Source organism: Hyla sarda, chromosome 10 (genome assembly GCF_029499605.1).
Source record: "Hyla sarda isolate aHylSar1 chromosome 10, aHylSar1.hap1, whole genome shotgun sequence".
Classification (NCBI taxonomy): Eukaryota; Metazoa; Chordata; class Amphibia; order Anura; family Hylidae; genus Hyla; species Hyla sarda.
In genome coordinates this window covers 1,874,186-1,886,340 of record NC_079198.1, presented here as the reverse complement: position 1 = coordinate 1,886,340, position 12,155 = coordinate 1,874,186, and the positions used below count along the sequence as shown (strand labels likewise).

The 12,155-nt window shown below is 48.8% G+C and overlaps 1 protein-coding gene across 1 annotated transcript in view; it reads right to left on the bottom strand.

Annotated features, from left to right (window-relative positions):
• Positions 1–12,155, bottom strand: part of ALDH4A1 (aldehyde dehydrogenase 4 family member A1) — a gene marked incomplete in the record, with an annotated part of 32,689 nt that overhangs the window by 3,314 nt on the left and 17,220 nt on the right. The window contains 7 exon segments of the mRNA XM_056544279.1: positions 1–42; positions 2,334–2,455; positions 6,466–6,618; positions 8,059–8,106; positions 8,483–8,679; positions 10,132–10,205; positions 11,029–11,216. Coding sequence (XP_056400254.1) covers positions 1–42; positions 2,334–2,455; positions 6,466–6,618; positions 8,059–8,106; positions 8,483–8,679; positions 10,132–10,205; positions 11,029–11,216 — 824 coding nt within the window.

Sequence of the window (12,155 nt, the reverse complement as noted above, 5' to 3'; positions counted from 1 at the left end):
CAGGCGTTTCTCAGGACCGCAGTCGCCTCCGCCACGACGTTCCTAAGTACAAAAAACCACAGGTAACATATTGTGCTGCAGAAATACCAGGAGGAACATCGTCCCAGCAGATCCTTATCTGATCGTTTGCTACAATGTATCAGTGCAAGTAAAATGTATCCAGACTGGACACAATTGTAATAAACCCTCAGATGGGAGAACGATTAGGTTTGTAGGGGATTCTAATATTTGAGGGTCAACAAAGAAGGTTCCTATACAGTAAGTGTTTGACAACCAGGGGGCCTCCAGCTGTTGTAAAACTACAACTCTCAGCATGCCCGGACAGCCTTTAGCTGTCTGGACATGCTGGGAGATGTAGTATTACATCAGTTGGAGAGCCAGGGGTTGGAGATTAATGATCCATGGCAATGTTTTCCTACCAGGGTGCCTCCAGCTGTTGCAAAACTACAACTCCTAACATGCCTTTGTCCAGGCATGCTGGGAGTTGTAGTTTTTGCAACTGTTGGAGTCATGGCTTGGAGATGAACGATCCATAACAGTGTTTCCAATCGAAGGTGCCTCCAGCTGTTGCAAAACCTACAACTCCCAGCATGCCCGGACAGCCTTTGGCTGTCCGGGCATGCTGGGGAGTTGTAGTTTTGCAACTGCTGAAAAATCATGGCTTGGAGATGAATGATCCATAACAGAGTTTCCCAACCAGGGTGCCTCCAGCCGTAGCAGTTGTCTGGCCAGGCATGCTGGGAGTTGTAGTTTTGTGACAGACAGAAAGTCATGGGTTGAAAGCTGAATGATCCATAGCAGTGTTTCCCAACCAGGGAGCCTCCAGCTGTTGCAAAACTACAACTCCCAGCATGCCCAGACAGCCTTTAGCTGTCTGGGCATGCTGGGAGATGTAGTATTGCAACTGCTGGAGAGCCCAGGCTTGGAGATCAATGATCCATAGCAATGTTTCCCTACCAGGGTGCCCCCAGCTGTTGCAAAACTACAACTCCTAACATGCCTTTGTCTGTCCAGGCATGCTGGGAGTTGTAGTTTTGTAACTGTTGGAGTCATGGCATGGAGATGAATGATCCATAACAGTGTTTCCCTAACAGGGTGCCTCCAGCTGTTGCAAAACTACAACTCCAAGCATGCCCAGCCAACCAGGATGCCTCCAGCTGTTGCAGAACTACAACTCCCAGCAGCCTTTGGCTGTCTGGGCATGATGGGAGTTTTTAGTTTTGCAAAAACTGGAAAGCCATGGATTGGAGATGAATGATCAGTGTTTCCTAACCAGTATGCCTCCAATGGCCGTCTGGGGAATGCTGGGAGTTGTAGTTTTGCAACAGCTGGAGGCACCCTGGTTGGGAAACACTGCACTAAAGGCAAACAGAGATCTTGAGTTTTTGTCATGTGCCCATGTGTTAACAAGAGTTCTATCCTTTAGTGGCCTTACACATAGGATGATTGTCAGCTGACCGCCCCAAACCAATGCCCAATTTCGGCCAACCATCTTATTTATATGGTTTTGTCCCGATGCTATTGATATATCCAGCGTCACCCGTAGATCGGCTCATTTATTGTCTGTAGCCCAGATAACATTATCGCTCCGGCTCCATGTAAGACAATAATCTCCCGGATTCTTATTGTCCTGTGAAGTTCACTATTAACCTGACTGTTTGCTCCTCCGGCCATAAAGTCATCTAGAGCGCTGCAATCTGTAGATAAGAAACCATAAAACTCTATCATTGTATTGTCTATTCTGGAGCTAGGAGTCCATAAAGTGTCCGAGTACAGGGGTAAGAAGTAAATACACTCCGTAATATAAGGGTCACATGACGGGGGCTTCTCTGATCCCCCGAAATGTTCTGCGCCAGGATTTGTGTAACATGATCCTTTTGGCTCTACTGCAAAACTACAACTCCCAGCATTACTTTGCAACCTTCATCTGTTATGCCACGTGGGAGTTTGCAACAGCTGGAGAGCCACAGGTTGGACATCACTGCCCCCTATACAATGCATGATTAAAAAAAAAGAAAAACTACAACTCCCAGCATGCTCTGACTGAGGGCAATAGCTGGAGAGCCACAGGTTGGACATCACCGCTGTAGACCCGGCCCAATAACCAAGAAGGGTAAATGACTTTTTACATATCATTCCGAGGCTCTAATTGCCACCCCATGGGGCATTTAACTGCACGCACCAGTATAAAGCTGTGTTAAAAAAAAAATATATATATATATATATATATATATATCTGATATCTTTATAGACTTCTTGCATACTCTCCATTTCCCAGTGATTTGCAGAGATAGTTGTAGATACAGGACTGGTATCTAGTAGCCAGCACTTACTTATCTTGGGCAAACTCTGCCCCCGTGAGGGCATATGGGGAAGTGTTGTCTATCAGCTGGAGAACCTCTTTGTACTTATTCTCTGGATAGACGTAAACAGTTAACACCGGCCCAAAGATTTCCTGCAGGAAAGAAAGATTACATAGTATGGGGGTATATAGATCATGTATAAGGGACAGACAAGGAAGTGTTACATAGTATGGGGGTATAAAGAGTGTGTATAAGGGACAGACAGGGAAGTGTTACATAGTATGGGGTTATCAAGATCGTGTATAAGGGACAGACAGGGAAGTTTTACATAGTATGGGGGTATATAGACCGTGTATAAGGGACAGACAGGGAAGTGTTACATAGTATGGGGGTATAAAGAGTGTGTATTAAAGACGGACAGGGAAGTGTTACATAGTATGGGGGTATCAAGATCGTGTATAAGGGACAGACAGGGAAGTGTTACATAGTGTGGGGGTATAAAGAGTGTGTATAAGGGACGGACAGGAAGTGTTACATAGTATGGGGGTATCAAGATCGTGTATAAGGGACAGACAGGGAAGTTTTACATAGTACAGGGGTATAAAGACAGTGTATAAGGGACAGACAGGGAAGTGTTACATAGTATGGGGGTATAAAGATCGTGTATAAGGGACAGACAGGGAAGTTTTACATAGTACGGGGGTATAAAGGCAGTGTATAAGGGACAGACAGGGAAGTGTTACAGAGTATGGGGGTATAAAGACCGTGTATAAGGGACAGACAGGGAAGCGTTATATAGTACGGGGTATATAGACAGTGTATAAGGGACAGACAGGAAGTGTTACATAGTATAGGGGGTATAAAGACAGTGTATGAGGGACAGACTGGGAAGTGTTACATATACATGGTCTTTATACCCCTGTACTAAGTGACAGACAGGGAAGTGGTACATAGTACAGGGGTATAAAGACCTATGTATAAGGGACAGACAGGGAAGTGTTACATAGTACAGGGGTATAAAGACAAGTGTATAAGGGACAGACCGTGAAGTAACCCTCATGAAGTAGCATGAGGGGGTAAAAAGACAGTGGAGGGAGCGCCCCCTTGTCTTTTCTCCAGGAGGAGGGAGCGCCCCCTTGTCTTTTCTCCAGGAGGAGGAGGAGGAGGGAGCGCCCCCTTGTTCTTTTCTCCAGGAGGAGGAGGGAGCGCCCCCTTGTCTTTTCTCCAGGAGGAGGAGGAAGGGAGCGCCCCCTTGTCTTTTCTCCAGGAGGAGGAGGGAGCGCCCCCCTTGTCTTTTCTCCAGGAGGAGGAGGAGGGAGCGCCCCCTTGTCTTTTCTCCAGGAGGAGGAGGAGGGAGCGCCCCCTTGTCTTTTCTCCAGGAGGAGGAGGAGGGAGCGCCCCCTTTGTCTTTTCTCCAGGAGGAGGAAGGAGGGAGCACCCCCTTATCTTTTCTCCAGGAGGAGGAGGAGGGAGCGCCCCCTTGTCTTTTCTCCAGGAGGAGGAGAGAGCGCCCCCTTGTCTTTTCTCCAGGAGGAGGAGGAGGGAGCGCCCCCTTATCTTTTTCTCCAGGAGGAGGAGGGAGCGCCCCCTTGTCTTTTCTCCAGGAGGAGGAGGAGGGAACGCCCCCTTATCTTTTCTCCAGGAGGAGGAGGAGGGAGCGCCCCCTTGTCTTTTCTCCAGGAGGAGGAGGAGGGAACGCCCCCTTATCTTTTCTCCAGGAGGAGGAGGGAGTGGCCCCCTTGTCTATTCTTCAGGAGGAGGAGGGAGCACCCCCTTGTCTTTTCTCCAGGAGGAGGAGGAGGGAGCACCCCCTTGTCTTTTCTCCAGGAGGAGGAGGAGGAGGAGGGAGCGCCCCCTTGTCTATTCTCCAGGAGGAGGAGGAGGGGAGCGCCCCCTTGTCTTTTCTCCAGGAGGAGGAGGGTGGGAGCGCCCCCTTGTCTTTTCTCCAGGAGGAGGAGGGAGCGCCCCCTTTTCTTTTCTCTCCGGAGGAGGAGGGGTGGGAGCGCCCCCTTTTCTTTCTCCCGGAGGAGGAGGGAGCGCCCCTTGTCTTTTCTCCAGGAGGAGGAGGGAGCGCCCCCTTGTCTATTCTTCAGGAGGAGGAGGGAGCACCCCCTTGTCTATTCTTCAGGAGGAGAGGAGGGAGCGCCCTCTTGTCTTTTCTCCAGGAGGAGGAGGGAGCGCCCCCTTGTCTATTCTCCAGGAGGAGGAGGAGGGAGCGCCCCCTTGTCTTTTCTCCAGGAGGAGGAGGGAGCGCCCCCTTGTCTTTTCTCCAGGAGGAGGAGAGGAGGGAGCGCCCCCTTTTCTTTTCTCCAGGAGGAGGAAGGGAGCGCCCCCTTGTCTTTTCTCCAGGAGGAGGAGGAGGGAGCGCCCCCCTTGTCTTTTCTCCAGGAGGAGGAGGAGGGAGCGCCCCCTTTTCTTTTCCTCCAGGAGGAGGAGGGAGCGCCCCCTTGTCTTTTCTCCAGGAGGAGGAGGAGGGAGCACCCCCTTGTCTATTCTCCAGGAGGAGGAGGGAGCGCCCCCTTGTCTTTTCTTCAGGAGGAGGAGGAGGGAGCGCCCCCTTGTCTTTTCTCCAGGAGGAGGAGGGAGCGCCCCCCTTGTCTTTTCTCCAGGAGGAGGAGGAGGAGGAAGGGAGCGCCCCCTTGTCTTTTCTCCAGGAGGAGGAGGAGGGAGCGCCCCCTTGTCTATTCTCCAGGAGGAGGAGGAGTAGGGGAGCGCCCCCTTGTCTATTCTCCAGGAGAAGGAGGAGGGAGCGCCCCCTTGTCTTTTCTCCAGGAGGAGGAGGAGGGAGCGCCCCCTTGTCTTTTCTCCAGGAGGAGGAGGAGGGAGCGCCCCCTTGTCTTTTCTCCAGGAGGAGGAGGAGGGAGCGCCCCCTTGTCTTTTCTCCAGGAGGAGGAGAGGAGGAGCGCCCCCTTGTCTTTTCTCCAGGAGGAGGAGGAGGGAGCGCCCCCTTGTCTTTTTCTCCAGGAGGAGGGAGCGCCCCCTTGTCTTTTCTCCAGGAGGAGGAGAGGAGCGCCCCCTTGTCTATTCTCCAGGAGAAGGAGGAGGGAGCGCCCCCTTGTCTATTCTCCAGGAGAAGGAGGAAGGGAGCGCCCCCTTGTCTTTTCTCCAGGAGGAGGAGGGAGAGCGCCCTCTTGTCTATTCTTCAGGAGGAGGAGGGAGCACCCCCTTGTCTTTTCTCCAGGAGGAGGAGGGAGCGCCCCCTTGTCTATTCTCCAGGAGGAGGAGGAAGAGGGAGCGCCCCCTTGTCTGGAGGAAATATTATTCCCTATATTTTTTGTATGGCCCATTTATATACGGTATATATTTTAAATAATTTGATGATATTCCCCTTAAACGTCTCTTCTCAAGACTAAAGAAATGTATTTATTTTAATCTTAGAGGATGGAGACTGTAATGGCTTTATAGCAATGAGCTGTATATGGGGGGCTGTAGATAATGGATTGTGGTGGGATCTGGACTGATGTGGGACCTTGGTGTCCTGAATTATGTCCTGACATCACTCTGTTCTGTATATTCGGTGTAGATGAGGGGTATATAGGTATGTGATCATTTTTGTATATGTAGTGTAGATGAGGGGTATATACACAGAGCAGTGTAGGTGAGGGGTATATAGGTATGTGATCACTTCTGTATATGTAGTGTAGATGAGGGGTATATACACAGGTATGTGATCACTTCTGTATATGTAGTGTAGATGAGGGGTATATACACAGAGCAGTGTAGATGAGGGGTATATAGGTATGTGATCATTTCTGTATATGTAGTGTAGATGAGGGGTATATACACAGAGCAGTGTAGGTGAGGGGTATATAGGTATGTGATCACTTCTGTATATGTAGTGTAGATGAGCGGTATATACACAGGTATGTGATCACTTCTGTATATGTATTGTAGATGAGGGGTATATACACAGGTATGTGATCACTTCTGTATATGTAGTGTAGATGAGGGGTATATACACAGGTATGTGATCACTTCTGTATATGTAGTGTAGATGAGGGGTATATACACAGGTATGTAATCACTTCTATATACTTGGTGTAGATGAGGGGTATATACACAGGTATGTGATCACTTCTATATACTTGGTGTAGATGAGGGGTATATACACAGGTATGTGATCACTTCTGTATACTCCATTACATGATAGTGAAGCCATTACCTCCGACAAGATCTTGTCTTTGGGATCTTTGCTCTCGATTATTGTCGGCTCCACAAAATAACCAGCGCTATTGTCGCATTTCCCGCCTGCCAGAATGGTGAGACTGGGCGACTCCTGCGCGTGTTTTATCCAGCCCTGGATCCGTCTGAACGCCTGAGGGAAGAAACAATGGTCAGAGCCGTCTCTAATCTCCATACTCAAAGATTTTTATCTATTCTTTATTTTTTATTTTTTTTGCCATACACAGTAGATATGTGTTGACCAAATCTGCCATACTATCTACATATAGAGGCCTCCTAATTCTCCCCTGGAGGGAGGAGGAGGACAGAGGAGTCTGGGGGGAGGAGGAAGACAGAAGAGTCTGGGGGGAGGAGGACAGAAGAGTCTGGGGGGAGGAGGACAGAGGAGTCTGGGGGGAGGAGGAGGAGGGCAGAAGAGTCTGGGGGGAGGAGGAGGAGGGCAGAAGAGTCTGGGGGGAGGAGGAGGACAGAAGAGTCTGGGGGGAGGAGGAGGACAGAAGAGTCTGGGGGGAGGAGGAGGACAGAAGAGTCTGGGGGGGGGAGGAGGAGGACAGAAGAGTCTGGGGGGGGGAGGAGGAGGACAGAAGAGTCTGGGGGGGGAGGAGGAGGACAGAAGAGTCTGGGGGGAGGAGGAAGAGGACAGAAGAGTCTGGGGAGAGGAGGAGGAGGAGGACAGAAGAGTCTGGGGAGAGGAGGAGGAGGAGGACAGAAGAGTCTGGGGGGAGGAGGAGGAGGACAGAAGTGTCTGGGGGGAGGAGGAGGAGGACAGAAGAGTCTGGGGGGAGGAGGAGGACAGAAGAGTCTGGGGGGAGGAGGACAGAAGAGTCTGGGGGGAGGAGGAGGAGGACAGAAGAGTCTGGGGGGAGGAGGAGGAGGACAGAAGAGTCTGGGGGGAGGAGGAGGAGGACAGAAGTGTCTGGGGGGAGGAGGAGGAGGACAGAAGTGTCTGGGGGGAGGAGGAGGAGGACAGAAGTATCTGGGGGGAGGAGGAGGAGGACAGAAGAGTCTGGGGGGAGGAGGAGGAGGACAGAAGAGTCTGGGGGGAGGAGGAGGAGGACAGAAGAGTCTGGGGGGAGGAGGAGGAGGACAGAAGTGTCTGGGGGGAGGAGGAGGAGGACAGAAGTGTCTGGGGGGAGGAGGAGGAGGACAGAAGTATCTGGGGGGAGGAGGAGGAGGAGAGAAGAGTCTGGGGGGAGGAGGAGGAGGACAGAAGAGTCTGGGGGGAGGAGGAGGATAGAAGAGTCTGGGGGGAGGAGGAGGACAGAAGAGTCTGGGGGGAGGAGGAGGATAGAAGAGTCTGGGGGGAGGAGGAGGGTTGGTTCCGAGCATATGCACACTCAGCGGGTGTCATTCCAGGGAATTAGTGTTTGTCCAGATGTAATATCCAGTGAACGCTATAAAACAGATACTGGCGTTTTGCTAAGTCTGATAATTCATCACTTGTTTGTAGTTAAATCTACAATAACATTTGGGAAACAAACTATCGAGTCCAATTGATTTCCATACGCCTGTGTCCCCCACTATGATACCATGTGATGCACATCCTTCTGAGGAGAGCGATGGCGGCACGTACCTTCTCATCAATGACGGCGGAGGTGAAGGCGCTGAAGTCGTCTGCGGGCTGGAATTAAAGAGAAGTATCCAGATCAGAGAATATCAGGATCATTAATGTGTTACCCAAAGCTTCTCACCGCTTGTCAGGGATCAAAAAGCTGAGTGAGAACATCGCCTAAATCCTCGCACAACCTCCAGCTTCTAAAATTACACGTCCCACCTGACAGGGAGCGGGCGCTTCGATTCAATTAACGGATCACGTTAGCGGCTACTTGCAGTAAATTCCCTAACTCTTCATTTTCTCCCCCTCCCTGACAGGATAAGAGAAGGCGGATGGTTCAGCAGGTATTAGCCGTGGCCTAACGCAGCCGCTAATCCCATCAGACGCCGCTGAGCTCCGGCGAAAAAATAAGTCCTTACGAGAGGTGGAAATGCGCACTCACATTCCCCACTTTGATCTTGCCGTGTTCCTCCAGCAGCCGGGCTTTGATTTGGGGCCACAGAGAGTCAGGAGCGTATAACCGGGAGCAGGCCGAGCACTTCTGACCGCTGTACTCGAAGGCCGAGCGGATCGCGCCGTTCACTGCGCTCTCTACGTCCGCCGACTTGTGTACGAAGTGGAAGTTTTTTCCTCCGCATTCTGCGTATGAAATAAAGGACATTTTTATTGCTTAGCTCTAACCCAGTGTTATCCAAACGGTGCCTCCAGCTGTTGCAAAACTATAACTCCCAGCATGCCCAGGAAGCCTTTGGTAGGGAAACACTGCTATGGATCATTGGCCTTCAAACCATGGCTCTCCAGCTGTTGCAAAACTACAACTTCCAGCATGCCTGGACAGCCAACGGCTGTCCAGGCATGCTGGGAGTTGTAGTTTTGCAATAGCTGGAGGAACCCTGATTTGAAAACACTACTATGGATCATTCATCTGCATTCCATGGCTTTTCAGTTGTCGCAACACTATAACTCCCAGCATGCCCAGACAGCCAACGGCTGTCCAAGCATGCTGGGAGTTGTAGTTTTGAATCAGCTTTAACCCATGGCTTTTACAGTTGTTGTAAAACTACAACTCCCAGCATGCCCAGGAAGCCTTTGGTAGGGAAACACCGCTATGGATCATTGACCTTCAAACCATGGCTCTCCAGTAGTTGCAAAACTACAACTTCCAGCATGCCTGGACAGCCAACGGCTGTCCAGGCATGCTGGGAGTTGTAGTTTTGCAACAGCTGGAGGAACCCTGATTGGAAAACACTGCTATGGATCATTCATCTGCATTCCATGGCTGCATTCCAGTTGTTGCAACACTACAACTCCCAGCATGCTTAGGTAACCTATGGCTGTTCGGTCATGCTGGGTGTTGTAGTTTTGCAACAGCTGGAGGCATCCTGTTTGGAAAACACTGCTATGGATCATTCTTCTCACACCCATAGCTCACCAGTTGTTGCTAAACTACAACTCCCAGCATGCCCGGACAGCCTTTGTCTGTCCGTGCATGCTGGGAGTTGTAGTTTTGCAACAGCTGGAGGCAGCCTGGTAGGGAAACACTGCAATGGATCATTCGGCTTCCCCCCAGGGCTCTTCAGCTGTTGCAAAACTACAAAAAAAATCTGTGGTGAATCTGCACAGAAATTAACCCATGCTGCAGATTCATAAACCACAGAACATCAGTTTATGCTGCAGATTTTTCCCATTGACTTCACTAAGGAGATTTCAATCTTCCGTCTTGGGCTATGTTCACACACAGGGTTTCCCTCCTTATTTTGGTCACTAGTTCTCACCAAAACCAGATTGGGAAACAAAATATACAAAATACTATTTGCAACATTCCATCCCCCCCCCCCCTTGTTGGATCCACTTCTGGTAAAGAATATACTGTGTGTGAACATCACCTTACAGACTTTACTCTGAAAACATTGCAAATGCAGATCCAAAATGGTGTCATTTATGATTCGGATTTCCATAATCCGCACCTATTTCTGCAGTAACAAGTTCCCGGACTCTTTTGTTGTGGATTTCCATCATTACACTGTGGATTTCCATATAAAGTCTATAGGGTGTACGCGGCCTCTTACAGACTACGGTCACATGTCTCACCTCCAGCCAAGCGTGGGAACGTCCGATAGCGCTCCAGGTTTTCGGATACTTGTTTCCACAGACGCTTGAAGGTTCTGAGCCAAAATATATAGAAAAAAAAAGATTAAAACACTAGAACAGAAAGACAACAACATATTCATTCACATGGATTATTTGTTATTACAAAACTACAACTCCCAGCATGTTTAGTTGCCCTGTTCACATCTGGATTGTGGTTTATATGAGGCGCCACTAAATTTACCAAACAATGGACCCCAAAGGTGCCGAACAGACCCCCCCCCCCTGACCTATAATGGGGTCTGCTGGTGTCCTACACAGTAAGGCTGCATTCACATCTCATTTTTGCAATACGTTTGCCGTATCCCGTTTCTGTACAAAAAACGTATGTCTTCAAGCCGGACTGAAACGTATGCAACCGTATATGCCTCCTCACGTTTTTAAACCGTATACGATTTGAATACGGATGTCCGTTTGCATACGTTTTCCTTGAAAAATAACGGATACGGTGTTATGTTTGTCAACATTTTAAATAAAGTTCTTTTTTTTAATTGAATTTCCCAAAAAAATTAAAATAAATGAAAAACAGTATTATGCAAACCGTACGCACATACGGTTCAATAAGGGTTACCATAGAACTCCATTTTAAAATAACCGTGTACAGGTTGGATACGGTTTTTGACCAGGACACATTGTAGTAGACTACGGTTTGGTGTACCGTTAAAAACTGTATAAACCCGTAAATGATGCAAAACGTACACGACCTGATGCTACGGTTGGCATACGGTTTATATATATATATAGTTTGAAATACGTTTTTTTCAATGATTTCAGCTTTGATACAAGAGAATCTCCGCTGTATACACTGTATATAGCGATGCTGCGGACTCTCATACTCACGGTACACTGCCGGTGAAGTTTATCCCGCTAAGGTGCTCGGAGCTGGTGACCGTATCCCCAAACACCGGGCCGTCTGCCGGCACAAACTGTATGATGTTAGGAGGAAGTCCGGATTCTTGGAGGATTTTATACACCGCGTAATTGGACAGCATGGCCGTGTCACTCGGCTTCCACAGGACCACGTTACCCTGAAACATGGAGGGCGACATCTTGTGAGTAGTGATCAGATGATGCAGGTTAAAGCTGTGATGTTGTTACAGTGTATCGGTACAGGTAAAGGTTATGATGTTGTTACAGTGTATCGGTACAGGTAAAGGTTATGATGTTGTTACAGTGTATCGGTACAGGTAAGGGCTATGATGTTGTTACAGTGTATCGGTACAGGTAAAGGTTATGATGTTGTTACAGTGTATCGGTACAGGTAAGGGCTATGATGTTGTTACAGTGTATCGGTACAGGTAAGGGCTATGATGTTGTTACAGTGTATCTGTACAGGTAAAGGTTATGATGTTGTTACAGTGTATCGGTACAGGTAAAGGTTATGATGTTGTTACAGTGTATCTGTACAGGTAAAGGCTATGATGTTGTTACAGTGTATCAGTACAGGTAAAGGCTATGATGTTGTTACAGTGTATCGGTACAGGTAAAGGCTATGATGTTGTTACAGTGTATCAGTACAGGTAAAGGCTATGATGTTGTTACAGTATCGGTACAGGTAAAGGCTATGATGTTGTTACAGTGTATCAGTACAGGTAAAGGCTATGATGTTGTTACAGTGTATCGGTACAGGTAAAGGCTATGATGTTGTTACAGTGTATCGGTACAGGTAAGGGCTATGATGTTGTTACAGTATCGGTACAGGTAAAGGCTATGATGTTGTTACAGTGTATCAGTACAGGTAAAGGCTATGATGTTGTTACAGTGTATCTGTACAGGTAAAGGCTATGATGTCACAGTGTATCGGTACAGGCTATGATGTTGTTACAGTGTATCGGTACAGGTAAAGGCTATGATGTTGTTACAGTATATCGGTACAGGTAAAGGCTATGATGTTGTTACAGTGTATCGGTACAGGTAAAGGCTATGATGTTGTTACAGTGTATCGGTACATGTAAAGGCTATGATGT